Source organism: Glandiceps talaboti, chromosome 8, assembly GCF_964340395.1.
Source record: "Glandiceps talaboti chromosome 8, keGlaTala1.1, whole genome shotgun sequence".
Classification (NCBI taxonomy): Eukaryota; Metazoa; Hemichordata; class Enteropneusta; family Spengelidae; genus Glandiceps; species Glandiceps talaboti.
The window spans coordinates 7,172,611-7,199,935 of record NC_135556.1 but is presented as its reverse complement, the minus strand read 5'-3'; the positions used below and the strand labels follow the sequence as shown (position 1 = coordinate 7,199,935).

At 34.8% G+C, this 27,325-nt stretch overlaps 2 protein-coding genes across 4 annotated transcripts; both read left to right on the top strand.

Moving 5' to 3' along the window:
• Positions 1–8,140: 8,140 nt before the first annotated feature.
• LOC144438865 (uncharacterized) lies at positions 8,141–18,189 on the top strand. 2 transcript variants are annotated; one of them, XM_078128071.1, is made up of 6 exons: positions 8,141–8,361; positions 9,419–9,437; positions 11,853–11,981; positions 13,049–13,174; positions 16,799–16,918; positions 17,622–18,189. In XM_078128071.1, exons 1-6 carry the CDS (start codon positions 8,221–8,223, stop codon positions 17,624–17,626), a joined length of 540 nt encoding a protein of 179 aa, XP_077984197.1. In that variant the 5' UTR covers positions 8,141–8,220; the 3' UTR covers positions 17,627–18,189. The 2 variants fall into 2 exon arrangements, with proteins under 2 accessions (XP_077984197.1, XP_077984196.1); XM_078128070.1 differs by having other exon boundaries at positions 17,619–18,188.
• Positions 18,190–22,459: 4,270 nt separating this feature from the next.
• Positions 22,460–27,119, top strand: LOC144438866 (uncharacterized). 2 transcript variants are annotated; one of them, XM_078128073.1, is made up of 5 exons: positions 22,460–22,669; positions 23,695–23,716; positions 24,629–24,766; positions 25,818–25,958; positions 26,564–27,119. In XM_078128073.1, the coding sequence occupies exons 1-4, from the start codon at positions 22,529–22,531 to the stop codon at positions 25,946–25,948; spliced, it is 432 nt and encodes a 143-aa protein (XP_077984199.1). In that variant the 5' UTR covers positions 22,460–22,528; the 3' UTR covers positions 25,949–25,958; positions 26,564–27,119. The 2 variants fall into 2 exon arrangements, with proteins under 2 accessions (XP_077984199.1, XP_077984198.1); XM_078128072.1 differs by having other exon boundaries at positions 24,629–24,769.
• Positions 27,120–27,325: the final 206 nt, after the last annotated feature.

Below are 27,325 nucleotides of genomic sequence, written 5' to 3'. Positions count from 1 at the left end.
TTGGCGGTATTTTCTAAAGAAAGATTTGTATTTGTGGGTACAAAACATCCATTACATTTTGTAGTATGAGAACTAAAATGGCTGAACCCCACCCCACCCCCACCCCCAAAGTAAAAGACTTTATAGTGTTTATCCTACATTGAACTATTGAGCTCGCCCCCAAGATCAACATAAATCTAGACGCACGTGCACAAGTGAATGTTTTGTGTTCGGTCAGCGTTGTTATAGTGTTATAGTGTTCCTGGTATATGTGTATATCAGACCAATTTGGATTTTATATTCGGAACAGTAACAATGAATGCATAGCTCGTTAACCACAGACTAGGGGAAGTGTTCTTATTTCAAAATGTACTAATTAGGTCATGAATTTTGGCTGCAATATAAGCTCAGTGTGTTGATCTAGTTTCAAATAATTATTCTAAAGAATAGCGTAAATAAGTTTGCTGTTTAGGGGACAAGTTGTGAACTAAAAGCATAGATGTTCGAGAGAAATATTTTGGATTTGTGGAGTATAATAAACAATACACTGAAATAGAGGCAGTCTGTCATATCGGCATTGTCCTATTAAATGTGACTTAGTAAAAACCAAGATGTTGATAAGCGGCACGATGTTTGGTATGTCAAGCTCAGCCTTGTAAAATTAGCGACCTCTTGACGGCACCGCCAAAGACTTACAGAGGAAAAATATACTCTGGTTTATGATAGTGATCCGTTTCGTATTCTGTTATAAATGATAGTCAAAAAATATGCAATGATTAACGAAAGTGTGGTATTTGTGACTATCACGTCATTGCATTGCATTGCATGGCGACAACAAAGTTAAATTTGACAAAAGAAGCCGGTACCATGCATAGTGGTATTCAAATTAAGAAGAAGGGCGTTGTGTGACTGGTAAGTAACTATGTAGTAATAATTTACGTTTACCACAGACTTTTTAGTTAAATACAGTTATATTCCTGTAAATCTCGTCCCCATTATTTCAACTGTACTCTCAATTTCATGTAAGGAGACACTTCGACTTCTCCTACAAAGGAGTGTCGGCGAACTGTTTGATTATGAAAGAAACTGCGCATTATCGTTTACCAATTCAATGACACTGTCCCCATCTTGTCAACTATCACAATGTCAGCAACCCGGCCATAAACACATGTGCTGACAAAAACCTAATAAGTCTAGATCGATCTGTACCTGTCATTCAGTAAGTATGTGTACTGTTATGCTGTTTTATACAGAATTTCTTCTTTATAAAAGGGACAAACCTGTACATGCCTATTAGAACTACGGTTGAAAATGTCGACGTTCTCAGAGGATAAAAATGGAAATGGTATAACTGCTCGAATTTGCTAACTGTAAATGTACGTGTTACAATACGAGTCCTTGCCAGGTTAATGGATCTCACACTTAACTTTTGGGGAAAACATTGGATTATTATGCCGAGATGTGCGGGATGGGATTTAAATAGAGCATTCGTTCATTAACATCATAATTAGTAAGTGTACTCGGTTATATAACATGACTGTCTGTCTGCCTGTCTGTCTGTTTGTCCGTCTGTGTATGTATGTATGTATGTATGTATGTATGTATGTATGTATGTATGTATGTATGTATGCATGTATGCATGTATGTATGTATGTATGTATGTATGTGTGTGTCTGTCTGTCTGTCTGTCTGTCTGTCTGTCTGTCTGTCTGTCTGTCTGTGTCTGTCGGTCTGTCTTTCTGTGGACACGCTATTTTTCTAACAAAGTAAGAGCAGACATATCAATTTCCTAGCAGCACATTACATTATTGAGTGTTTTTCTGATTCTTCAGAGGCATGTGTCAAATTATTTATCTCAGATCGAACAAACTTTAACCATTTTTATTTGGCAATGCTTCGATTATAGTGGGAATCGTTCTAATTCCACATTTACCAACTCTGGTGAAACTATTCCACTCTGTGGTATCTAGACAAAAAAGTAAAGAAGTTGATACCGTGAAGAAGGGATACTCTCTTTAATGATCTAAACTCTTGCTAACAACTAGAAACTTATTTATTACTTTATTTTATCAGGCAACCAAACAATTATTCTGAGGTATCATTCATCACATATTGTAGAAAACTGTTCAGACGTAACATGCAGTATTGGGACTAATTATCATAGGTATTCCAAATGAATGAATGAATGAATGAATGAATGAATGAATGAATGAATGAATGAATGGATGAATGAATGAATGAATTAATTAATTAATTAATTAATTAATTAATTAATTAATTAATGAACCAACAAATGAACAATAAAATTGTCTGAAATATCACTTGTGGTGGATCACAATATGTAATCAGTTAATGCTGAGACTATAAACACAACAAATTTAAGTAAATTACATTTCCACTAGCAAATTTTATCTGGAAAATTGTTGATATCAGATTTCCCTCTTCTTTGTAACACTGTCATTAAAACTCTCCTGTGTCTCACAATGTCCTAGGTTGTTCACTGCCTATATAATTTTCTGCAAAAACAGTCACATATATGAAAACAAAAGTTTTTTATTCACAATAATACTATTCACAGAAATCAAGTATGAAGTATTTCAAAGACTTTATTTAAGGCTAAAGGGATAATGGTCTGGAAATTGTGGATATTTTTCATGATATCTGTTTTACAATATAAAAAAATCATTTACTAATCATGGAAACTATCCTCGTAGAACCACTGGCCTCTTTATGGTGGTGACATTTAATATATGCCCCCCACATAGAGGTTGTGGTTGAAATAAGTAAAATGCAGCTGATTTAACCGCCGTCTTATTAGTCACTCACTGATTGGTCATGATTGACCAAACTATCACTCACTCTGCTAAGACAGTCCACTGATCACATGCCTTGAAGAACTTCCTTTTTCTTTAGTAGCATTTTAGATTTAGTGTTTGTACATTCAGTACAGTTGGATGAATATCAATTGCTTTGTTCTCCTGATATAAAATCGTCACCTGGTCCACCACATTGACAGCAGATGACAGGAAAAAGGTGATGAGGTAATTTCAACTGCATTCCAGATTTTGTTCTCCTCCACTTGCCGTCACACTATTAAAAGACTGCCACGCTGGTATTCAGGTGATGCTAGCGCTGACAGGAAACAACTCTATCTTTTTTGGCCTAATCAAGGCTTCATACTTCTCCTCCCCCCCCCCCCACCTCCCCCACTTCCGCCTTATTTGTGTAAGCGTATCCATAGACAGTTTCCCTTCCGTCTATACAGTACATCAATGACAATATTATATTCTGTGATTATAAAAATCATTATTTAAGCCACTAATGGTGATACTGAAAGTGATTATCATAAATATATAATGCAAACTATTACAGATAATTATACAACAGCTCATAGTAAAATTTTCTCAGGCCATATTTCAAATTACCCTTTCAAACATGAAATTAATTTGACTCTCATTAAACGCTTTAAGAGATTCTGTCACTGGGAAGTGATATTAAAGGGTCAGTGCTGAGCAAATTATGGAACTTTCGAAGTGTTACTGTTTATATCACACTACTAGGTCCATTTTACATTTCTCGATATGTAAATATACTTATACATCCAAACATGACACTTTCAAAGTTTTACCGAGCATTTCCCCCTGCGACGCAAAATTATAGTATCAATCTTATAGAAATTTATTATTGAATTTCTTTTTGTGCAGACAAATACATACATCTGGTTCTAATTTCAGAAAATGTTAATGCTGTAAGCATTTCGTGGTAAAAGCTAGAAGGCAACTTTTTTAGGGTAATTTGAGGGTGCTGATTCCAAAAAACCCTAAATTTCTATCCAGTGAAGCTTCTTTTTGGAGCTGGGAATCATGGAAAAAATTAACATTGCATCCTGCTACCATTTTAAATCCATTGTTAGTTTTGTTAGTTTTATTTAGGGTTTTTTTTTTGTAAAATTTTGAGATTTTTTGATTTCTTAATATCAAAAAATAATATCTGGTTTTGTTAATCCTTTTCTGAGAAATGATTACGTCTACATGTAATGACCAGTTACTAATATGTTAACTTTTAAAAAATCAGAAATTATTATGAAGACAGACGTGAAATGAGATTTCATATGTCAAACTACTCAGAAATTAGGACTGTTTATACAATCACGTGCATTTTTGTGTACTCTGAGTTTTAAAAAGTGTCTCCGATAATTGTTCTTTGACAATAATGACACATGTCGTATATTATGAACAACAATTATATATTGTACACCATATGTAGTATAGTTTACAAAAATACAAAATACACTATTATACTCATAAGAGAAATATCCATTTCCATGGCAAGCAGCTACATCAAATTGACTGTAAACTGAAACCTATAATTGTTGACATGGTATGACAAGAGCAACAACTTTAGAGTCTCATTTCCTATCCTAATTTATGTTGCTAGTTTTAATTTCCAGGAAATGATTCTCCTGCAAAGAAATGTAGATAAAGAGTCGTAATTTATCATGTAAAAAGAATTGATATTGTGAGGGCTAGGGGTATATGGGATTTGATTCCGAGATGTTTGTTTTTATGTAAAATTTGATACGATGTTTGTTTGTTTTTTGATTCAGCACCATTACATTACTCTAGAAAAGATGCCTTCAAACTTTTACCCCAAAACGCCTACAAGATCATTTTCCAGCGACTTTTACTGGAATTGGAACTAGACTATAAACACAACCACACAGTTCTACAGATATCCATTCTGCTTTGGGACTACGTGACAGGGCCATGTTACATGCTCTATATCGCATTACTGTGGAAATGTCAAGGCTTTCCAAGTCAGTCCGCAGGCTATCCTGGAGTCACCCAGGTCCGTCAAACATAGCACCTGAGGGCTCCGTGTGAATAATTGTCCCCGACTGTTAGAGTCATTACGACTCCAGGAGTCCATCCAAATTCTAGGTCCCCAGTTATGCAGCAGGGTTACATTATAACTTCCACAGACATAAACAAAAGTGATAAAAGCACGCATCACCTGTGGCCAACATCAAAGGCACCAGCTGTCTGGTGTTTTTGTTTTAGTTGTATTGTTGTTTTTACATAATCTTTTATGATTACATGAAATCTCTCTTAGCTCACTTCAGTCAAGCAAAACTATCGGTGTTTTCTTCACAGTCTGTAAGATACGATATGTCACGCCAGCCAGACCAGCCATCAGTCAGTCAGTCAGTCAGTCAGTCAGTCAGTCACAAGCATATCATACAAATGTGGGTGAATAATATAATGTAACTTAGACTAGCAACGTTATTTCCCAGGGGTATATTGTTAGCATTTTATCACTTACTTTGAATTGATTGTAGAAATTAAATTAACTTGTCTGGCAATGATATTTAATGAACTATAAAAAGCTTCCAATGTCATATACATTATATTTTTAAAACATTTTTTTAGGACTTTCAAGTAATTTCAATGAGTCGTTCAAAATTTCAAGATTTTCAAGGACTTGTGAGGAGTATGTACTATTATATTAAAGGTATGGCATAGTGATAACTGCCTCTGATTAATTTCTAACAATATCAGAAAGAGAAAAGAACATATATGATTTGCACTATAGCTAAATAAAGAGACCCTTTGTCACGAAAAGATATTAAGGAAGACTTTAATTTGGGCAAATCATACAATCACTAATGACAATATTGTCGGGTATTGCTCCCAGCGATTTTCCTCTTTTCGCAGACATAAACACACACTAACACATACTTTTACAGAGTTCCATTCAGGTTTGGGACTTCGTGACAGAGATATAATTTATATTGAATACTCCATATCACATCGCTGTGTGGAAGTCAGTCCACAGGCTATTCTGGAATCACCCAAGCCCTGTAAACATAGCACCATCAGGCCCCTAATCGTACCAGACTGTTCAAGTCATTACCCCTGGAGCCCCCCCCCCCTTCAGTTCGCACTCGTCCTGTGAGTGAGACATGGCTGAATAGTGATACAGCCTACCCATCGTCGTCGAGTCTGTATAACACTCACTCTGGGTTTGCATTTGGGTCGATCACACAAAAATCTCCAAATCAATTCAGTTTGAATCAGTTTTGAATTCAGATGGGGATAGGGTTAAAATTCATACTATACTATCTCATCTGAGTACTTTATTTATAGTTATAGAAATTTGAAATATGGCAACGAATCCAGTAGTCTAGAATCCAGTTGTATAGGGGATTTTGCAGTCATTCTTCCGCTACTTAGCATATCGGGCATTTCACCTAAATTTAGTCTAAAATTACAATTTCCTGAGTAGCTATGAATTAATATGATGATTATTTTTACATTATATATCTGAAATGGCTGAGGTGGTTCTAATCACATGGTGGTGTTATTGAAGTCCCCTCACAGCATGAACAAATTAAAACCCAATGATTTCGAGCCGAAGCTCTAACGTCGGAGCAACTGCTAGCAGAATGCCAACCGTGGTAGGGGAATTAAAGGGTGAGAGCAAAATATCCACATGTGTCATTGGCTGCAAATCCAACTAAACTGAAACAAATCCAAGTTATGTTTTCAATGTTGGTAATTTAATGAAAACCTAATCTCAAAAAATCTGATTGATCCATTTCATTAAAGTGACCATATGGATGAGAATTGGGTATCTACTTTGGCTTCCTACTTGAAAAAAACAACATGAAACAACATATGTCAAGTCCTTGTTTGTAACTTAATAAATTGTAAAATGACTGATAAATGTGCAAAGTGTTTATTGTAGGTGCAATAATAAACTTTTTACACGTTTTTTAGCTTTCTGTAATTTATTGAGTTACAAACACGGACTTGGTCGGAAGTAGGAAGCCAGGATAAAATTGTTTTATAAATTGAAATCCCCAAAAAATACCCACTCATCATCCATATGGCCACTTTAAAGCTCTAATAATAATAATAATAATAATAATAATAATAATAATAATAATAATAATAATAATGTATAATTAAGTATCATACTATATTGCATATAAGTATGCATGATTGTTAGCTGGCCATGTATACAACGTGTCTCCCTGACCTTGTACTATAAATCACACGGCTTCTTTTTAGACTGTGTGTAAGTATATACTTAGCCTACGCTACTCGTCTTCAAAGTGTTTATTTGATAAATTTGTGTGATTAATTCACAGTTAGTGTTCTAAAATTCAAACCATGTCAATCATACACTATAATGAGAGATTTAATTAAAATTGATCACTTTACATTAATATATATATATATATATATATATATATATATATATATATATATATATATATATATATATATATATATATATATATACATACATATAATTTCATTCTTCTTTCGCCAAGTAGAGTGCTCGATCACCTTGGAGAGCTATCATACATAATATATATATATATATATATATATATATATATATATATATATATATATATATATATATATATATATATATATATATATATATATATATACGAAAGGAGCAAAGATGGTCTGGCAATATTGAAATATTAGTAACTGAAAACGTTCAGTATTAATAAGTTTCTGCAGTGACCAATGATAACAGGTGGCAATCCTTTTGTAATTTCTATATGTGCTCGTGTACCGAACTGGAAATCATTCATGTATAGAAAAATACATTATTTAATGCGAAAATGGTTCAAGCAGCCATACGATTCCAAATGCTCTTTTCCTTGATTCAGAGTACAACTGCAGAAGATATTACTAATCCCCAATCCCTTTGTAAGACAATGGTACAGTGAGATGACAGTTGAGTATTGTATCCTTAAAACACATCATCTTCTTTTCTTTACAATATTGGAATTATTAAATTGGAACAATTAAATGCTGCAAGGTATACAGATGATATATAACACAATGGATGGGTAGTATCGTGAAGAAAACCTTCAAAATGTAATGTAAATATGCCTAAAAAAAAGTTGTATACAGCATAGTACTAGCATCTCACATACTATCGACATGGTTTACAAATTAAATGGACAGTTTCATTGTAAAACAAACTAGTTTGAGGAATATAGTTTCATGGTTCAAGAGATTAGGGACAAAGTGAAGCTGAAGAGACATCTATGTAAAGCATCACGTGATAGATATCATCCAATACGTATCTGTGAGGCAAATTGGGGTAAATGTTATTTAAGGCAACCAAGGTGAATAGGATATTTAGTTGTAGTCGTCATCGTCAGCGGTACACTTGAAAAAGAAAAGACGAGAAGACAGCCATCAGAACAAGATGAAGTTTCAGGTTTTCATGGTTACCGTCTTCTTAGCTGCTTTGGTTTTGGTCCAGGCAGAGCTCTACAAGAATATGAAGCTTACTGAAAAGGAATTTCAAAGGAGTCTCATTGACAAGTTATCGAAAACACAAAAGCAGGTAATCACCTTACAAACTTGTTGTGGCCGTCTAAACTAGGAGAATCTAGGACACTTTCTAATATGTAATACACAACTATTTTTATAGTCCGACGCCTCAGCCTTGTTTCACTCACAAGACGAGTGCGAACTGAATGTTTTAGAAGCTTTAAGTGATGCCCATGATCAATTTATTGAAGAATAACTACACCATTGTTGTAATATAAAACACGTACACCAATGGTTGATTTGTCAAGTAAGCAACACACGGACGTGTCACCCTATCAGATAGAAGCCTGGTTAGGGCTGTACGATACGATATGTGTCTTCATTCTCGCAAACCAGAGCTGTTATTTCTTCTGCGACACTGCGAACCCGACGAAGCATTTTGAACGATATCGTGAAAGAGGCCGTGATATGCGACGATGTATATCATCATACAAATTACAAAGGTGCATGACTGTCGGAAATACATTAGCTTTTTTATGTGATAGTTCAATGAATCCATCGATAAACAGTATTCATTTCTATGTATCTTATCTAAAGAGGTGGTAAGGACAATTAACTGATAGTTATATTACTATACGACTCAGATGTTTAGTGGACTTAACAGGACCCGTTTGGTCCCAGGAGCAAACATCAGTAACTGCTGGAACTGTTTACTGGAATTAAAAACAAAATCCGGGCCATAATCTTTTTATCATGTACCCCTATGTAGTGGCACACTGAAACATCATTTGAATCACGTAGTTCCACAGAACTTGATAGTGGATCATTGTGCAAAAAATAAGATATTAAGAAAAAAAAGCTAAAGCAATAAGCAACGATATACCACTTTCCATGGACAAAGTGTTCCAGGGCATGCGTGATCCCGGACCGAAAACTTGTTGCACGGGTCCGATGCATCCGATCTCCATTGATTACATTGGGAGTGATATAATAATGTCAGTTGGAGGATAATGCATGTTTAATGTTCTTTAAAATAAACCGTATTATTGAACCAGTACATATCACGATAAAGGTCACAATGGATGTAGTGTTTTATATTTACCTCATTTTCTTCATTTTTCTCTGTATAGAAACAAGTGAATGAAATAGGTACGTATATTGTATATCACATCTTCATTAATCATATACTACATGAGGTATTCAACACAGCCGTTTTCATTGTGATCATGTTGCCTCTCTTTCCAGTTGGGGGTTAGCACTGGAACATATTAAAGTTGAACAAGGGCGAGGCTGATTTCATTATAACCTTTAGGTTGTGTCACAAAAGTCGCTTTCACCATCTCTGTATCGCATGATTTCTCAAAATACAATTATGCAAATTAGTAATGAACCGACTGCTGTATACTTTATTACTTTAATTACATGATATGATAGGTATTTTTCTTGCACTTGTCTATTGTTTCCATCACCACCATGTACACTGTGTAGTTGTGCATGTAGTAATGGTGCAATTTCAATCCAATAAAATTTATTTTGGGGTCCGCACCCAAAAACCAGCTCCCAAAATACAAAACGATCACTTCAAGGGGCACAAGCTGAGGTGGGATGTAATTTTTACTGCGTACTTAAATTATTATGCTACATATTTATTCATAGCCTAATTATCGAAAATCATTAATTATGCAAATAAATCAATAAAAAACTACAAGCTCTAATAACTATTATTACACTTTCTGTTTTATATGAAACATGTTCTTTGTTATCAAAGTACTTACCCAAATCATATTGAATTTGAAGCCTGAGAAACGACGAAACATACATACATACATACATACATACATACATACATACATACATACATACATACATACATACATACATACATACATACATAAGCTAAATAAAGATAATAATCATAAATGCCATTCCCTGATCATGAGATCATTCTGTGGTTGAATAATCTTACACGTGATGTAACCCTTTGTATGTAGTTAATTATAGTGAATAACGACCCCCCCCCCCCACATGAGGTGTACACATCCGTCTCAAGCTCTCCCCTACCTCTTGCTGTCAAGATGCTATCAAACCGTATTTCAAAAACATTTCAACACATTTTGGTGCTGTCTTATAAAGCTTGGAAATTATTGTTTGAAAATGTTTGAATAGTCTCAAAATTGACTTTTCAGAGTTAAAAGCACCCTGTACAGATCTTCTCAAGCTTTCCCCCTACATTTCACTTTCAAAATGTTATTAAACTCCTTTTGGAATATATTTACCCTGTGTTAATTCTATAATTCTGAGAGTGTTAACCCGGGATCTAATAAAGTAGATGCAAGACAGTCAAGCAGTCCACACCGAGTCATGATAAAAAATACCTGTCAGGTGAATATTATATGGTGGGGGGGGGGGGGGGTTCATCATGTCTTAGAATTAAGTGATAGGGGGGTCAGCCTGTTTTTGGTTTTACAGATGGGGGATCAGTGACTTTTTGTCGACTCGATTTAAGAAACCCCCCCCCCTAGAGAAACTGACCGTTCCCTAATGCGTACCTTCCATTACCGTGCGGAAGGTAAAAACTATCCTAGGAATTGATTGCTATGCTTTTGGATCCCAAGATGCACCAGATAGTAAGATATAGGTATTACTGGTTAAGGAAAACGTCTATTCATTCATTTAATGAACGTTTGTGAAGTCTTTTAGTAACCATGTCATTGTCACGTTGAATGTGTGCTTATAGAGTCCAAACAGTCAACACAACAGTTCCGTTGTTTGTCAAGGTTAAAACTTGTTATCAAAGTCATGTCAATTTCACAGTGACGTTATTATCATTACGATCCGGGGTATTAACTTTCAATACATGTAAATTGGTTCATGTTTATGGAATATTCGCGTTATGATATGTTCGATTTGCTCAGACTTGTGTCTTCTAATCTCACTGCTGTCACTTCAAACTTCTAACGTCGTTGCGCAAGATTTGAACCACGATTGCGTTCCTGTCAATAGGACCAACATTGGTAAATTGTTCTGTGAATTTTTTAATCTTATGAGCTTACAGACGCTGCAATGGACAATATGCCCCCCAGGGGGTTAAGGAAGTATGTACACAAACGGGCATTGTACTGTCTTATATATATAGATCAATACTAAGGGTAATAATTTAACAGTAAAGCTCTTGTGAAGTGTAGTGTGGGACAGCACCCTATATAAGTTACTTAGATTTACATTTATGTAATTATTATTAAATTACTATTAATATCATTATGATTCAGATATTCACGTGCTATTATTTTGAATTCTGACTCTATGCCTAAAATTTCGACCTTTAATAATAGCATTAAAAACACACAAATCTCTTGGACTCCAACACAAGTTTAAAAGAATCATTCTCGCTCTCTCTCTCAAGACATACTTTACTGTCTACATTTTCGATTGTCAAGAGTAGTTTTTCACTGGTGCGCGCGGTGGGGAACGGGCGTCTGTTAAGCGATTGTCACAAAGAGGCAAAAGAATGTGATGTTTTTTTATAAAGGAGACCAACAGACAGATGTAGTACTTCGTCAACAGATATCATGGTTTGCACCGAAACATGTTCATACAATGATGATGGCGAGTGTGACGACGGAGGAGCCGGATCTGACTATGATGTATGTCGCCTAGGAACCGATTGCAAGGATTGTGGATCCCGATCTTATGGTAGTAACATTCTATGTATCAATTGACACATTTTAGTTATAAAGTAACGTCAATTCCAATGAGCACAATTCCCTCGATTTTGTGGTTGTTATGAAGTGTCAAAAGAAACGCAGTGATATTAACAATGAGAAACTGAACATTTTTTTGAGCTAAAGCTGAAAGGTGAATTCTTTTAAGATTTAAAATGGCAGTCGTTGTGTAGATGTTGGATAGGAGATCTTAATGCTAATTATTAATTATTATATCGCTGTTTTACCTACTGATTGTCACTAACTTATAGGATGTCCCATGTGGATAATTTACTATTTGTCAAGTCCATACATATGGGCAACGGTTTGATTCAGTGCGTGTCTATTAATATCCCCACATTTCATATCCTCGTTCACGAAATGTTTATTTGATTATCGTATACACCATAATTTATTGCAGTCCTGTCAATGGTATCATGATTGCTTGGTGAATGCATTAATCTTACAGAGGCGGCACTGAATGATAATCCCCCGGGCGTTAACAATATTGATATTTATTTCTTAAGGAAGTATATACACAAATGGGCGTTGTACTGTCTAGATCAATACCAAAGGTAATAATATAACAGTAAAGCTCTTGTGAAGTGTAGTGTGGGACAGCGCCCTATAAAAGTTACTTAGATTTAAATGTATGTTATTATTATTAGTATTTAGACTAGTATTAGTATTATTATCATTATTATTATTTTGACTCAGATAGTCAAGTGCTATTATAATTTGAAATCTGACTTTGTGCCTAAAATTTCAACCTTTAATAATAGCACTAAAACACAGATCTCTTGTACTCTCCAACACAGGCTTAATAGAATCATTCTCACTCTAGCTGTCCTCATCACCGGCCATGAGAGTGGTTGACCGATGTGTGAAGACGTCCCTCAAGACATACCTTACTGTCTACATTCTCGATAGTCAAGAGTAGTTTTTCACTGGTGCGCGCGTTGGGGAACGGGCGTCTGTTAAGCGATTGTCACAAAGAGGCTAGTGGCTTTACGACTATAGAATTGAATGTTTTTATAAATATAATACTTTCCTCAACAGATGACACAGTTTGCTCCGAAACATGTGAATACAGTGGTGATGGCGAGTGTGACGATGGAGGAGATGGATCTGACTATGATAGTTGTGGCCTAGGAACCGATTGCGAGGATTGTGGATCCCGATATGGTAGTAACATTCTATGTATCAATTGACACATTTTAGGTTTAAAGGAACGTCAATTCCAATGAACAATTTTCTCGATTTTGTGATTACTATGACGTGTAAAATAAACGCAGTGATATTATCAATGATAAACTCAACATTTTTCTTGAGATAATGCTGAAAGGCGAAGTCTTTTAAGACTAACCAGATTTATACTGAACGCCCCCCGTCAGGACAAAACTATAGATTTTTGGGCCTACACACATTGTTAGAATGCAAAATTCTAAACTATAGCTATTATACATGATGTACCACTTAAAACAAACATTGATTATGCAAATTGACCATTTAGATTATAAGTTACAACATCAAGCTTTAAATGACACATGCACTTCTTTCAATACATATACAAATTATCTGAAGTTTGAAGTTTGCATTTTTAAGAAATAGTCTAATTACCGAAAATCATTGATTATGCAAATTAGACATATGATTAAAAACTATATCAACAGGCTTTAGGAGATGTGCCAAATTATAGGGAATTTGAAGCATACATTCCAAGGATATAGCTTAATTACTGAAGATCATTAATTATTCAAATTACTCAATAAAAGTAAAGGCTATGTGACCAAACTTGAGAGCATTGTTATCGTTGGTATATGCACCAAATTCTCTGAGATTTGAAGCTTGCATTCTCAGATAAAGCTGAATTACCAAAGTTCATTAATTGTGCAAATTATTCATTAAAACTGTAATATACATCAACAAACATTATAGGACATACACGCTCAGTTATTGTTAACTTATGCACTAAATTGTATCGAAATTCAAGTATGAATTTTTAAGATATAGCCTAATACCGAATTTTTAAGATATAGCCTAATACCGAAATTCACCAATGATGCCAGTTATTCCTAAAAGCTTTAAGCTAAATCAACAAACCTTATAGGACATATGCGCCTTGTTATAGTTGATATATTACCAAAATCGTATTTAATTTGAAGTATACGTTCCAAAGATATAGCCTGATTACTCAAAACCATTCATTATACAAAGAACTTATTAATGTTCATTGAATGTTTACTAAAATATAATCAGTTCTTGCCGTTAGCATAAGATGGAAGGTATGTATCAAATTTCATTATAATTGAGCCACCCGTTTTTAAGAAAATGATGACACAGATTGACACACACAGATGGACGAATGTACACACACACACACACACACACACACACACACACACACACACACACACACACACACACAATGCACAGACACACAGACATATATCGCCTTTTCAATATCTCCCCTTACTGGAGGTAAAAGTGGCAGTCATTGCGTAGATGTTGGATAGGAAATCTTAATGCTCATTATTATAACACTGTTTTACCTACTTATTATCAATAACTTATAGGATGTTCAATGTGGATAATTTACTATTTGTCAAGTCCATACATATTGACGTTAACAATATTGATATTTATTTCTTAAGGAAGTATATACACAAATGAGCGTTGTACTGTCTTACATAGATCAATACCAAAGGTAATAATATAACAGTAAAGCTCTTGTGAAGTGTAGTGTGGGACAGCGCCCTATAAAAGTTACTTAGATTTACATGTATGTTATTATTAGTAGTATTCAGACTAGTATATTATTACGGCTTTAGAGGTGTTCCGCTCCTTTGGTTTCAAAATTACCTTAAAAATAGACAACAGGTCGTTAGCATAAATGGTATCAACTCCAATCCAAAACAAATTAAGTGTGGGGTACCCCAAGGATCAATACTTGGACCAATCCTCTTCCTCATATATATTAACGACATTAACAAATCTACTGACGCCTTCAATTTTCGTTTATTTGCAGATGACACTAACCTATTCAAATTCATGAAAACTAATAATATCAATCTTAATGTTATAAATGATCATTTTAAAAAAGTTAACGACTGGTGCAATGCTAACAAACTAACAATTAACGTTGACAAAACTAACTATATTGATTATCAAAACTCCCCAGAGGATATCTCACATCGAGGGAACCCTAAGTATTAGCGACACACCAATTAAGTGTGTATCATCGGCCACATATCTAGGTATTTCCATCGACCCAGCTCTCACCTGGAAATCTCACATCGAAAAAGTAACCCGAACTATAAGTCCCAAAATCGGACTCATCTCTCGTATTCGCCATTATGTACCAAGGTCCACCCTTGTTTTACTTTACAACACTTTAATCCTCCCCCATCTTAGTTACGGTCTTGAAATTTGGGGTAACACCTATCGTACATTACTCGAACCACTTATAATCTTGCAAAAGAAACTAGCTCGACTTATCACTTTCTCTGATTATCAAACACATTCTGCGCCCCTTTTCAATCAACTCCGCATATTGGATATCCATAAACTGTGTAAATTCCAAACATGCATGTTTGTCTATGACTTACAAAATAACCGCTATGCTCATAATATTAACCACTACATTACTAACCGTCTATCCCATAGCTACCCTACCAGATCAGCCCTCAGTTGTAACATTCCCATTCCAAAAGTTAATCTTACAATTTGTCAAAAGAATTTCAAATATGCATTACCCAAACATTGGAACTCCCTACCAAACAAACTTAAGAATATACACAAGCGACATGAATTTAAAAAATGTATAAAGACACACCTTTTCTCTTGATTCTAATTTGTACTGTAAATATGTAAATATCTTTTTCTGTACATGTGCTATAATAGATTTGTGAATATGTATGTGTGTATTGATTATTACTATATTATTTGTTATTATTAATTATTTATCATAAGTACGCCGTGTATCTTTACCTTCTATATTTTGACAGGATAAGGACCATGGACTAGATTAGTTTCTAGTAAACTATTTCCATGGTCCTCACCAGAGCATTTTCTTTTACTGTATTTGTATTTTCCTCTCTGTAATGTTATTACCTTATGTTTCCGGTGAAAAAAAAATTCAATTCAGTATTAGTAGTTCTGATTCAGTTCGTGTCTGTTAATATCCCCATATTACTTATCCTTGTTCGCGAAATGTTTATTTGTTAATTGTACACACCAGTAGATTGGTAGATTGTTCTGTGAATTATTTAATCTTATGAGCTTACAGAGGTTGCAATGGATAATATGCCACCCCAACCCCGACCCCCGGGAGTTAAGGAAGTATATACACAAATGGGCGTTGTACTGCCATACACAGATCAATATCAAGGGGGGTAATACAACAGTAAAGCACGTAGTGTGGGACAGCACCTTATAGGAGTTACTTAGATTTACATTTATGTTGTTATTATTATTAAATTACTATTATCATTATGATTCAGATATTCACGTGCTGTTATTTTGAATTCTGACTCTATGCCTGATATTTCGACCTTTAATAATAGCTCTAAAACATACCAGCCATGAGAGGGGTTGACCAATGTGTGAGGATCTAGGATGCCCCTCAAGGTGTACAGTCTACATTCTCGATAGTCAGTCTGAGCAATAGTTTTCACTGTTGAGCGCAGTGAGGGACGAGCGTCTATAAAGCGCTTGTGACACAGAGCCTAGTGGCTTTACAATTATAGAATGAAATGTTTTATTAAAGGAGACCAAATTAAAAGAGTTATGTGATACTTTCCTCAACAGTTTGCTCCGAAATCTGTTTATATAGTGATGATGGTGAGTGTGACGACGGAGGAGCCGGATCTCTCGATAGTCTTTGTGCCCTAGGAACCGATTGTGAGGATTGTGGATCCCGAAATAATGGTAGTATTTGTATTAAATGAAACATATTAGTTTTAAAGTAACGTCAATTCCAATGGACACAATTCTCTCTTGATTTTGCGGTTATTATGACGTGTCAAAAGATACACACTTAGATTAAGAATCATGAGAAACTCAACATTTTTCTTAAGATATTGCTTAATTAGTTGATTTCATTGATATTCAAATCTTCCTAATTAACATTGATAGATCGTGCCCAAAAACAAATCAGATCTAGCAATTACCCCAAAAATTATATGTACCAAATTTCAGTATAATTGAGCAAGCCGTTTTAATGTTTATTATAACGCTATTTTACCTACTGATTACCAATAACTTGGATGTCCAATGTGGATGATTTATTGTTTGTCAACTTCATACATATGTGGTCAAAGGTTTGATTCAGTCCGTATGTGTTAATATGCCAATATTTCTTATCCTCGTTCACGAAATGTTTATTTGATAATCGTACACACCATACTTTATTGCTTTTTGAAATGAACAACTTTCTGTTTATCGGGAGGGTGTGTTTGTAGCACGTCTGTTTATAAGTGGTCACGTGGTGTTTATGATACAATGAGATTCACTATATAGTAGTAAAATTTGGATAAACCTGTTTTCAGCCACCATCATATAGAGTTCCATGTCTCATGATTATTACTATTAACACGTGATTCTTCTTCTTTTTCTTGTTGTGCCCAAGAAGAATAATAAAGGACGTCCAGAAGCGGATCTCATTATGGCAGGATGAATATATTCTGTTTCTTGTTAAAGCGTACTAATTTTCTATAATTATACGAGGAATCCTAACAACATTACAATTAATCAAGATTGGTCGTATACGTATAATATCATGAGGAAATGATCATACGTTGATAGGGAGATTGTGTTATAAGAAAAACCAATTTTTTGTATCAATTGAGTATCTTCGCTTCAAGTTAAAAATTTGTCATATTTGTATTATTTCTATTACGGTAACCACCAGCATCAAGCCATCACACAATTTGTATTTCATAGCAATACTTGTCCAATCTCGTCTTGGAAGCATGTTTCGCTGGAACTTGCTCAAAAAATAGCACAATGAAACGGGACTTCAAACTTAAAAACTTAAAACAAAAAAAATCAACCTATCCACCTATTCTAAAATTGAGCGTAATCGGAACCCCACAATTATTAGGTTTTATGAACGAACTAATTGCATTCGTACGACTTTGGAATAATCAAGACTATATATGCTATTTCAAATTTTCTGCTATTTTCGATTAAATCAAATTCATGAGCATCATTAAATCGTGTCGTTCTTGTTTACTGTGTGATTGCCTGTGTGATTTAGTACAGTGTAGCTACACTAATTACACAATTTTCGAATATCCATAAATAAACACATCCTTCCCAGATATTCGAAAATGTACCAAATATAAAGTCAAGTTATATATTGTTAGCTTTTTTGGAAAATTGTCATACAAGATCATGATGTAAACTGAATGTCTTACGTAAGGGGAAAATGATATGTTACCTGTCTCGTCCACAACTGTGAAAACTGAAAGACGAGACAGTACATTGTCTAATCTTTTTGCGTCCATCGAACAAGGAACACCCTTGGCAGGAATGTGGTAAATGAATTTTTCGTTACATTTATTAGAGCATTTTTCCACTTTAGTTTTCATCAATTTGCCTATTTTGCACCCTCTGTGGATATATATGGGAGCGGGATATTTATGCACATCTATATAACTGAATCTGTCCCCCCCCCCATCCATCCACACCTGCCCCTTTCGGATGTCCAAAGCCAAAGTAAAGTGACACGACCACATTTTCCAAAATGTAATCGCATACATAATTCTGATGTCACTTTACATGTGAAGTATATAGGGTCTTACTACAACGATGTTAAACTAACCCTCACTTCAAGTAATCACCCGACCAACCCTAGTATAAGCCCCCGACCCTAAACATTTTATGGAATGAGGTAAATTTATGACAATTTGGTTCTACATCCTGTAGATTTTTTTGCCAAAGTATATGTGGTTACATTTTTAAAATCACATTCCAGAAAGAAAAGATTGTCTTTTCAGCCTATAACAACACAGTCTACATATTGTGTTTGTCTACTTCTGAATCACATAATTGTCTTCATTTACACCTCATCAACTGTTACGGATGTATTGTGACCAATGAGTATATTGTCTTTGGGTTGAAGTAATTAAAATATGTTAAATAAAATAAAATCCCAACCTACCTAAGTTATTTTCTGAAGTCATATTATCGGAAACAAACGGGTTTTTTTCGCCGTAGGCCAAATGAAAAAAAAGTAGTTTGGTTTTGTGTCTTTAAGTTAAATACTTGCAATATATACTCCACTCAAACTAAGAAGAAGGACGTCGTGTGACTAGTTTTAATTTCCAGGAAATGATTCTCCTGCAAAGAAATGTAGATAAAGAGTCGTAATTTATCATGTAAAAAGAATTGATATTGTGAGGGCTAGGGGTATATGGGATTTGATTCCGAGATGTTTGTTTTTATGTAAAATTTGATACGATGTTTTTTTTTATTCAGCACCATTACATTACTCTCGAAAAGATGACTTCCAGCTTTTACCCCAAAACGCCTACAAGATCATTTTCCAGCGACTTTCTGGAATTGGACTAGACTATAAACACAACCACACAGTTCTACAGATATCCATTCTGCTTTGGGACTATGTGACAGGGCCATGTTACATGCTCTATATCACATTACTGTGGAAATGTCAAGGTTTTCCAAGTCAGTCCGCAGGCTATCCTGGAGTCACCCAGGTCTGTCAAACATAGCACCTGAGGGCTACGTGTGAATAATTGTCCCCTACTGTTAGAGTCATTACAACTCCAGGAGTTCATCCAAATTCCAGGTCCCCAGTTATGCAGCAGGATTACATTATAACTTCCACAGACATAATCAAAAGTGATAAAAGCACGCATCACCTTTGGCCAACATCAAAGGCACCAGCTGTCTGGTGTTTTTGTTTTAGTTGTATTGTTGTTTTTACATAATATTCACAGTCTGTAAGATACGATATGTCATGCCAGCCAGACCAGCCATCAGTCAGTCACAAGCATACCAATGTGGGTGAATAATATAATGTAACTTAGACTAGCAACGTCATTTCCCAGGGGTTTATTGTTAGCATTTTATCACTTAATTTGACTTTGAATTGTAGAAATTAAATTAACTTGTCTGGTAATAATATTTAATGAAATATAAAAAGCTTCCAATGTCATATACATTATATTTTAAACGGTGGAGTCATATTTTTAGGACTTTCATGGAATTTCGATGATTCGTTCAAAAGTCCACGATTTTCAAGGACTTTTGAGGGGTATGGACTATTATATCATTGACGGCTATGCCTCTGATTAATTGATATCTAACTATATCAGAATAAGGAAAGAACATATATATGATTTGCACTATAGCTAAACAAAAAGACCCTTTTGTCATGAAAAGAAGTTAAAGAATGTTGAATCGGTTTGAAATTGAAACACAATTGGCTCTCCAGTCCCCACATGCTCTAAAAGCCGTTTTCAACTTCTCCTTTATTAATTTTAATTTGAGCCGGGTATTGCTCCCAGCAATTTTCCTCTTTTCGCAAGCATATACACACACTAACACATACTTTTACAGAGTTCCATTCAGGTTTGGGACTTCGTGACAGATATAATTTATGTTAAATACTCCATTCTTCCGCTACTTAGCATGTCGGGCATTTCACCTAAAATTAGACTTAGATTACAATTTCCTGAGTAGCTATGAATTAATAAGGTGATTATTTTTACATTATATATCTGAAATGGCTGAGGTGGTTCTAATCACACGGTGGTGTTATTGTTATTGAAGTCCCCTCACAACATGAACAATTAAAACCCAATGATTTCGAGCCGAAGCTCTAACGTCGGAGCAGTTGCTAGCAGAATGCCAACCGTGGTAGGGGAATTATAGGGTGAGAGCAAAATATCCACATGTGTCATTGGCTATAAACCCAACTAAACTGAAACAAATCCAAGTAGTGTTTTCAATGTTGGTACTTTAATGAAAACCTAATCTCAACAAATCTGATTGATCCATTTCATTCAAGTGGCCATATGGATGAGAATTTCGGTATCTACTTTTGCTTCCTAATTGAAAAAACATCATGAAATAACATATGTCAAGTCCTTATTTGTAACTTAATAAATTGTAAAACGACTTTTAAATGTGCAAAGTGTTTATTGTAGGTGCAATAATAAACTTTTCTACACGTTTTTTTAGCTTTCTGTAATTTATTGAGTTACAAACACAGACTTGGTCTATAGTTGTTCTACATTGATTTTTCAAGTAGGAAGCCAGGATAAAATTGTTTTATAAATAAATATCCAACATAAATACCCAATCATCATCCATATTGCCACCTTAAAGCTCTAATTAAAATAATAATAATTTATAACGGAGTATCATATTATATTGCATATAATAGTATGCATGATTGATAGCTGGCCATGTATGCAACGTGTGTCCCTGACCCTGTACTATAAATCACATGGCTTCTTTTTAGACTGTGTGTAAGTATAAACTTAGCCTACGCTGCTAGTCTTCAAAGTGTTTATTTGAAAAATTTGAGTGATTAATTCACAGTTAGGGTTCTAAAATTTAAACCATGTCAATCATACACTATAATGAGAGATTTAATTAAAATTGATCACTTTACATTAATATATATATATATATATATATATATATATATATATATATATATATATATATATATATATATATATATATATATATATATACACATATACACACGGAGGGAAGCAAAGATGGTCTGGCAATATTGAAATATTATTAACTGAAAACGTTCAGTATTAATAAGTTTCTGCAGTGACTAATTTTCTCCCAGAACAAGATAACAGGTGCCAATCCTTTTGTAATTTCTATATGTCATCGTATACCGAACTGGAAATCATTCATGAATAGAAAAATACATTATTTAATGCGAAAATGGTTCAGGCAGCCATACGATTCCAAATGCTCTTTTCCTTGATTCAGAGTAGCAACTGCAGAAGATATTACTAATCCCCAAACCCTTTGTAAAAGAAATGGTATAGTGAGATGACAGTTAAATATTGTATCCTTAAAACACACCATCTTCTTTTCTTTGAATTATTAAATTGGAACAATTAAATGCTGCAAGGGAAAAAGACGATATATAACACAATGGATGGGTAGTATCAGGAAGAAAATCTTCAAAATGTAATGTAAATATGTCTAAAAAAAAAAAAAAAAGTAGTATACAGCATAGTACTAGCATCTCACATACTATCGACATGGTTTACAAATTAAATGGACAGTTTCATTGTAATGCAAACTAGTTTGAGGAATATAGTTTCAAGGTTCAAGAGGTTAGGGACAAAGTGAAGCTGAAGAGACATCTATGTACAGCATCACGTGATAGGTATCATCCAATACGTATCTATGAGGCAAATTGGGGTAAATGTTATTTAAGGCAATCAAGGTGACTAGGAAAGTTAGTTATAGTCGTCGTCGTCGTCAACGGTACACTTGAAAAAGAAAAGACGAGAAGACAGCCGTCAGAACAAGATGAGGTTTCAGGTTTTCATGGTTACCGTCTTCTTAGCTGCTTTGGTTTTGGTCCAGGCAGAGCTCTACAAGAAGAAGAAGCTTACTGAAAAGGAATTTCAAAGGAGTCTCATTGACAAGTTATCGAAAATACAAAAGCAGGTAATCACCTTACAAACTTACTGTGGCCGTCTAGACTAGGAGAATCTAGGACACTTTCTAATATGTTTATAGTCCGACGCCTCAGCCTTGTCTCACTCACAAGACGAGTGCGAACTGAATGTTTGAGAAGCTTTAAGTGATGCCCATGATCAATTTATTGAAGAATAACTACACCATTATTGTAAGTTAAATATAAAACACGTACACCAATGGTTGATTTGTCAAGTAAAGATAGAAGCCTGGTTAGGGCTGAACGATACGATGTGTCATCATTCTCGCAAACCAGAGCTGTTATTTCTTCTGCGACACTGAGAACCCGACGGAACATTTTGAACGATATCGTGAAAGAGGCCATGGTATGCGACGATGTATATCATCATACAAATTACACAGGTGCATGACTGTCGGAAATACATTAGCTTTTTTATGTGACAGTTCAATGAATCCATCGGATAAACAGTACTCATTTCTATGTATCTTATCTAAAGAGGTTGGAAGGACAATTAACTGATAATTATATTACTATACGACTCAGATGTTTAGTGGACTTAACAGGACCCGTTTGGTCCTAGGAGCAAACACCAGTAACTGCTGGAACTGTTTACTGGAATTAAAAACAAAATCCGGGCCATAATCTTTTTATCATGTACCCCTATGTAGTGGCACACTGAAACATCATTTGAATCACGTAGTTCCACAGAACTTGATAGTGGAACATTGTGCAAAAAAACCATAAAGATATTAAGAAAAAAAGCTAAAGCAATAAGCAAAGATATCCCACTTTCCATGGACAAAGTGTTCCAGGGCATGCGTGATCCCGGGCCGAAAACTTGTTGCACGGGTTTGATGCATCCGATCTCCATTGATTACATTGGGAGTGATATAATAATGTCAGTTGGAGGATAATGCATGTTTAATGTTCTTTAAAATAAACCGTATTATTGAACCAGTACATATCACGATAAAGGTCACAATGGATGTAGTGTTTTATATTTACCTCATTTTCTTCATTTTTCTCTGTATAGAAACGAGTGAATGAAGAGACAGGTACGTATATTGTATATCACATCTTCATTTTTCATATACTACATCAGGTATTCAACACAGCCGTTTTCATTGTGATCATGTTGCCTCTCTTTCCAGTTGGGGGTTAGCACTGGAACATATTAAAGTTGAACAAGGGCGAGGCTGATTTCATTATAACCTTTAGGTTGTGTCACAAAAGTCACTTTCACCATCTCTGTATCACGTGATTTCTCAAAATACAATTATGCAAATTAGTAATGAACCGACTGCTGTATACTTTATTGCTTTAATTACATGATATAATAGGTATTTTTCTTGCACTTGTCTATTGTTTCCATCACCACCATGTACACTGCAATTTAAATCCAATAAAATTTATTTTGGGGTCCGCACCCAAAAATCAGCTCCCGAAATACAATACGATCACTTCAAGGGGCACAAGCTGAGGTGGGATGTAATTTTTACTGCGTACTTAAATTATTATGCTACATATTTATTCATAGCCTAATTATTGAAAATCATTAATTATGCAAATAAATCACTAAAACTACAAGCTCTAATAACTATTATTACACTTTCTGTTTTATATGACACATGTTCTTTGTTATCAAAGTACTTACCCAAATCATATTGAATTTGAAGCCTGAGAAACGACGAAACAGACAGACAAACAAACATACATACATACATACATACATACATACATACATACATACATACATACATACATAAGCTAAATAAAGATGATAATCATAAATGCCATTCCATCCCTTGTGGTTTTACGGAATACGTAACTATTATCACTTGAGTAAAAGCTTGTTAACATATTTATAGTGCAATCGTGACAAGATAATGCAAATTTAAACCGCAAGTATTTCTAACACTATTTTATGAGAATGGATTAATAGACCAATGCATAAATCTATTTTACAGATATACTAGAACTTTGTACTGATGACTGTTCGCCTTTCAACAACGATGGCGATTGTGACGACGGGGGACCTGGATTTGATTTTAACCTTTGTTCTCTAGGAAGTGATTGCTCTGATTGTGGATCCCGTGAAGCGCCAGGTAGTAAGATATATGTATTACCGGTTACCAAAAATGTTTATCATTTAATGAACGTCTGTGTAGTCTTTTAGTGACCATGCCATTGTCATTGACACGTTTTATGTGTGCGTAAAGATCTAGAGTCGAAACACTCAACACAACAGTTCCGTTGGTTGTGGTTACAACTTGTATGTCAATTTCACAGTGACGTTGTCATCATTACGATCCCGGGGTATTAACTTTCAATATCGTTCATGTTTACGAAATATTCGAGTTATATATGAACATGTTCAATTTGCTTAGACTAGAGTCATCGATTCTCACTGCTGTCACTTTTGAATGCTAACGTCGTGGCGCAAGATTTTGACCACTATTGCGCTCCTCTCAATATGACCAGAATTGTTAGATTGTTCTGTGAATGATTTAATCTTATGAGGCTACAAAGGATAATATGCCCCCCCCCCCCCCGCTCGGGAGTTAAGGAAGTATATATGCAAATGGGCGTTGTACTGTAATAGATCAATACCAAAGGTAATAATGTAACAGTAAAGCTTTTTAAAGTGTAGTGTGTAGTGGGGGAAAGGGGCCGGTGAGGGCGGAGCGAGAATGATTCTATAAACTTGTGTTAGAGTACAACAGATCTGTGGGATTTTTTTTGTTTTTTTTTAGTGCTATTAAAATATTATTAACGGTCGAAATTTGTAGGCATATGGTCATAATTCAAAGTAATAGCACGTTACTATTTGATTCACAATAATAATAATAATAATAATAACAACTTAATGTAACCCTTATTAAGTTATTAAGTTATATCTCAGACCACTATAGAGACTGATGAGGTTATATAGGACGTGAGAGGGGTTGACCGATGTGTGAGGGCGCCGTCACGGCTTACCTTACAGACTTATTCTGGATAGCCGACGTCAGAGTAGTTTTTTCACGGGTGCGCGCGGTGCGAGAGGGGCGTCTGGTAAGCAATGTCGTAAAGAGGCTAGTGGTTTTACGACAATGAACAGAATTGGGTGTTTTAAAAAAGGAGACCAAAAGAGAGTTGTAATACTTTCCTCTACAGGTACCCCAGGTTGCTCCGATATCTGTCACTACAGTGATGATAACGTGTGTGACGACGGAGGAGCTGAATCTGTGTATGAAATTTGTAACCTAGGAACCGATTGCAAGGATTGTGGACCTCGAGATCTCTGACTCGGAGGAGGTAGAAATATTCTATGTATTAATAGACACATTTTACTTTTAAAGGAACGTCATTTCATAATTCTCTCTCGATTTTGTGGTTGTTATGACGTGTCAAAAAGAAATGCAGTTATATTAACAATGAGAAACTGGACATTTTATTGAGATGATACTGAAAGTCTTTTAAGATTAAAAATGGCGGTCGTTGTATAGCAGAAATCCTAATGCTGATTATAACGCTATTTGACCTTTTGATCATCACATAACTTATAGGATGGATTATTTACTGTTTGTCAACTCTATACATATGTGATCAACGGTTCATTCAGTTCGTGTCTGTTAATAATATCCCTATATTTCTTATCCTCGGTTCGCGAAATGGTTACTTGATAAACGTACACACCATCAGATTTTTTTAATGAACTGCATTCTGTTTATCGGGAGGGTGTGTTTGTAGCACGTCTGTTTATAGTGGCGGTGTTTATGATACAATGACATTCACAATATATATAATTATAGTAAAATTTGGATAAACTTGTCTTCAGTGTCCCTCATATATACATTCCATGTCTCATGATTATTACTATTAACACGTGTTTCTTCTTTTTATTCTTGTTATGCCTTAAGGACAATAATGAGCGACTTCCAGAAGCGGATCTCAACATGGCAGGATTGTATTCTGTTGGTTTTTTTTGTAAAAGCATACTAATTTTCTATGATAAATTCTAACAGCACGACTAAACAAGATTGTAGGTCGGTATGACGTCATTGGGTAATAAATGATTATACATTGATACGGAGATTGTGTTCTCGGAGAAACTTAATCTTGATAGCATGCGATCACTTGAGCAGTTCCGCTTCAAGTTAAGAATTTCTCATTTATTCTGTATCATATCTATTACCACCACTATAAAGCCATATCACAGAACATTCATTTCATAGCAATACTTGTCCAATTTCACTCTATCTACCATCTTGGAAGTATGTTTTGTTCGAACTTACTTGCTCAAAACATAAGACAATGAAACGGAACTAAAAACTTAAAAACCAAAAATATCTACCTACCCACCTATTCTAAAATTGAGCGTAATCTGAACCACACAATTGTTGTTAGGCTTTAGGAACGAACTAATTACATTCTTACGACTTTGGAATAATCAAGACTATATATGCTATTTCAAATTTACTGCTATTTTCGATTAAATCAAATTCATGAGCATTATTAAATCGTGTCGTTATTGTTCCATGTGTGATTGCCTGTGTGATTTAATACATTGTGAATACAATTTACACAATTTTCGAATATCTATAAATTAACAACATCCTTCTCAGATATTCGAAAATGAACCAAACGTAAATTCAAGATATATATATATATATATATATATA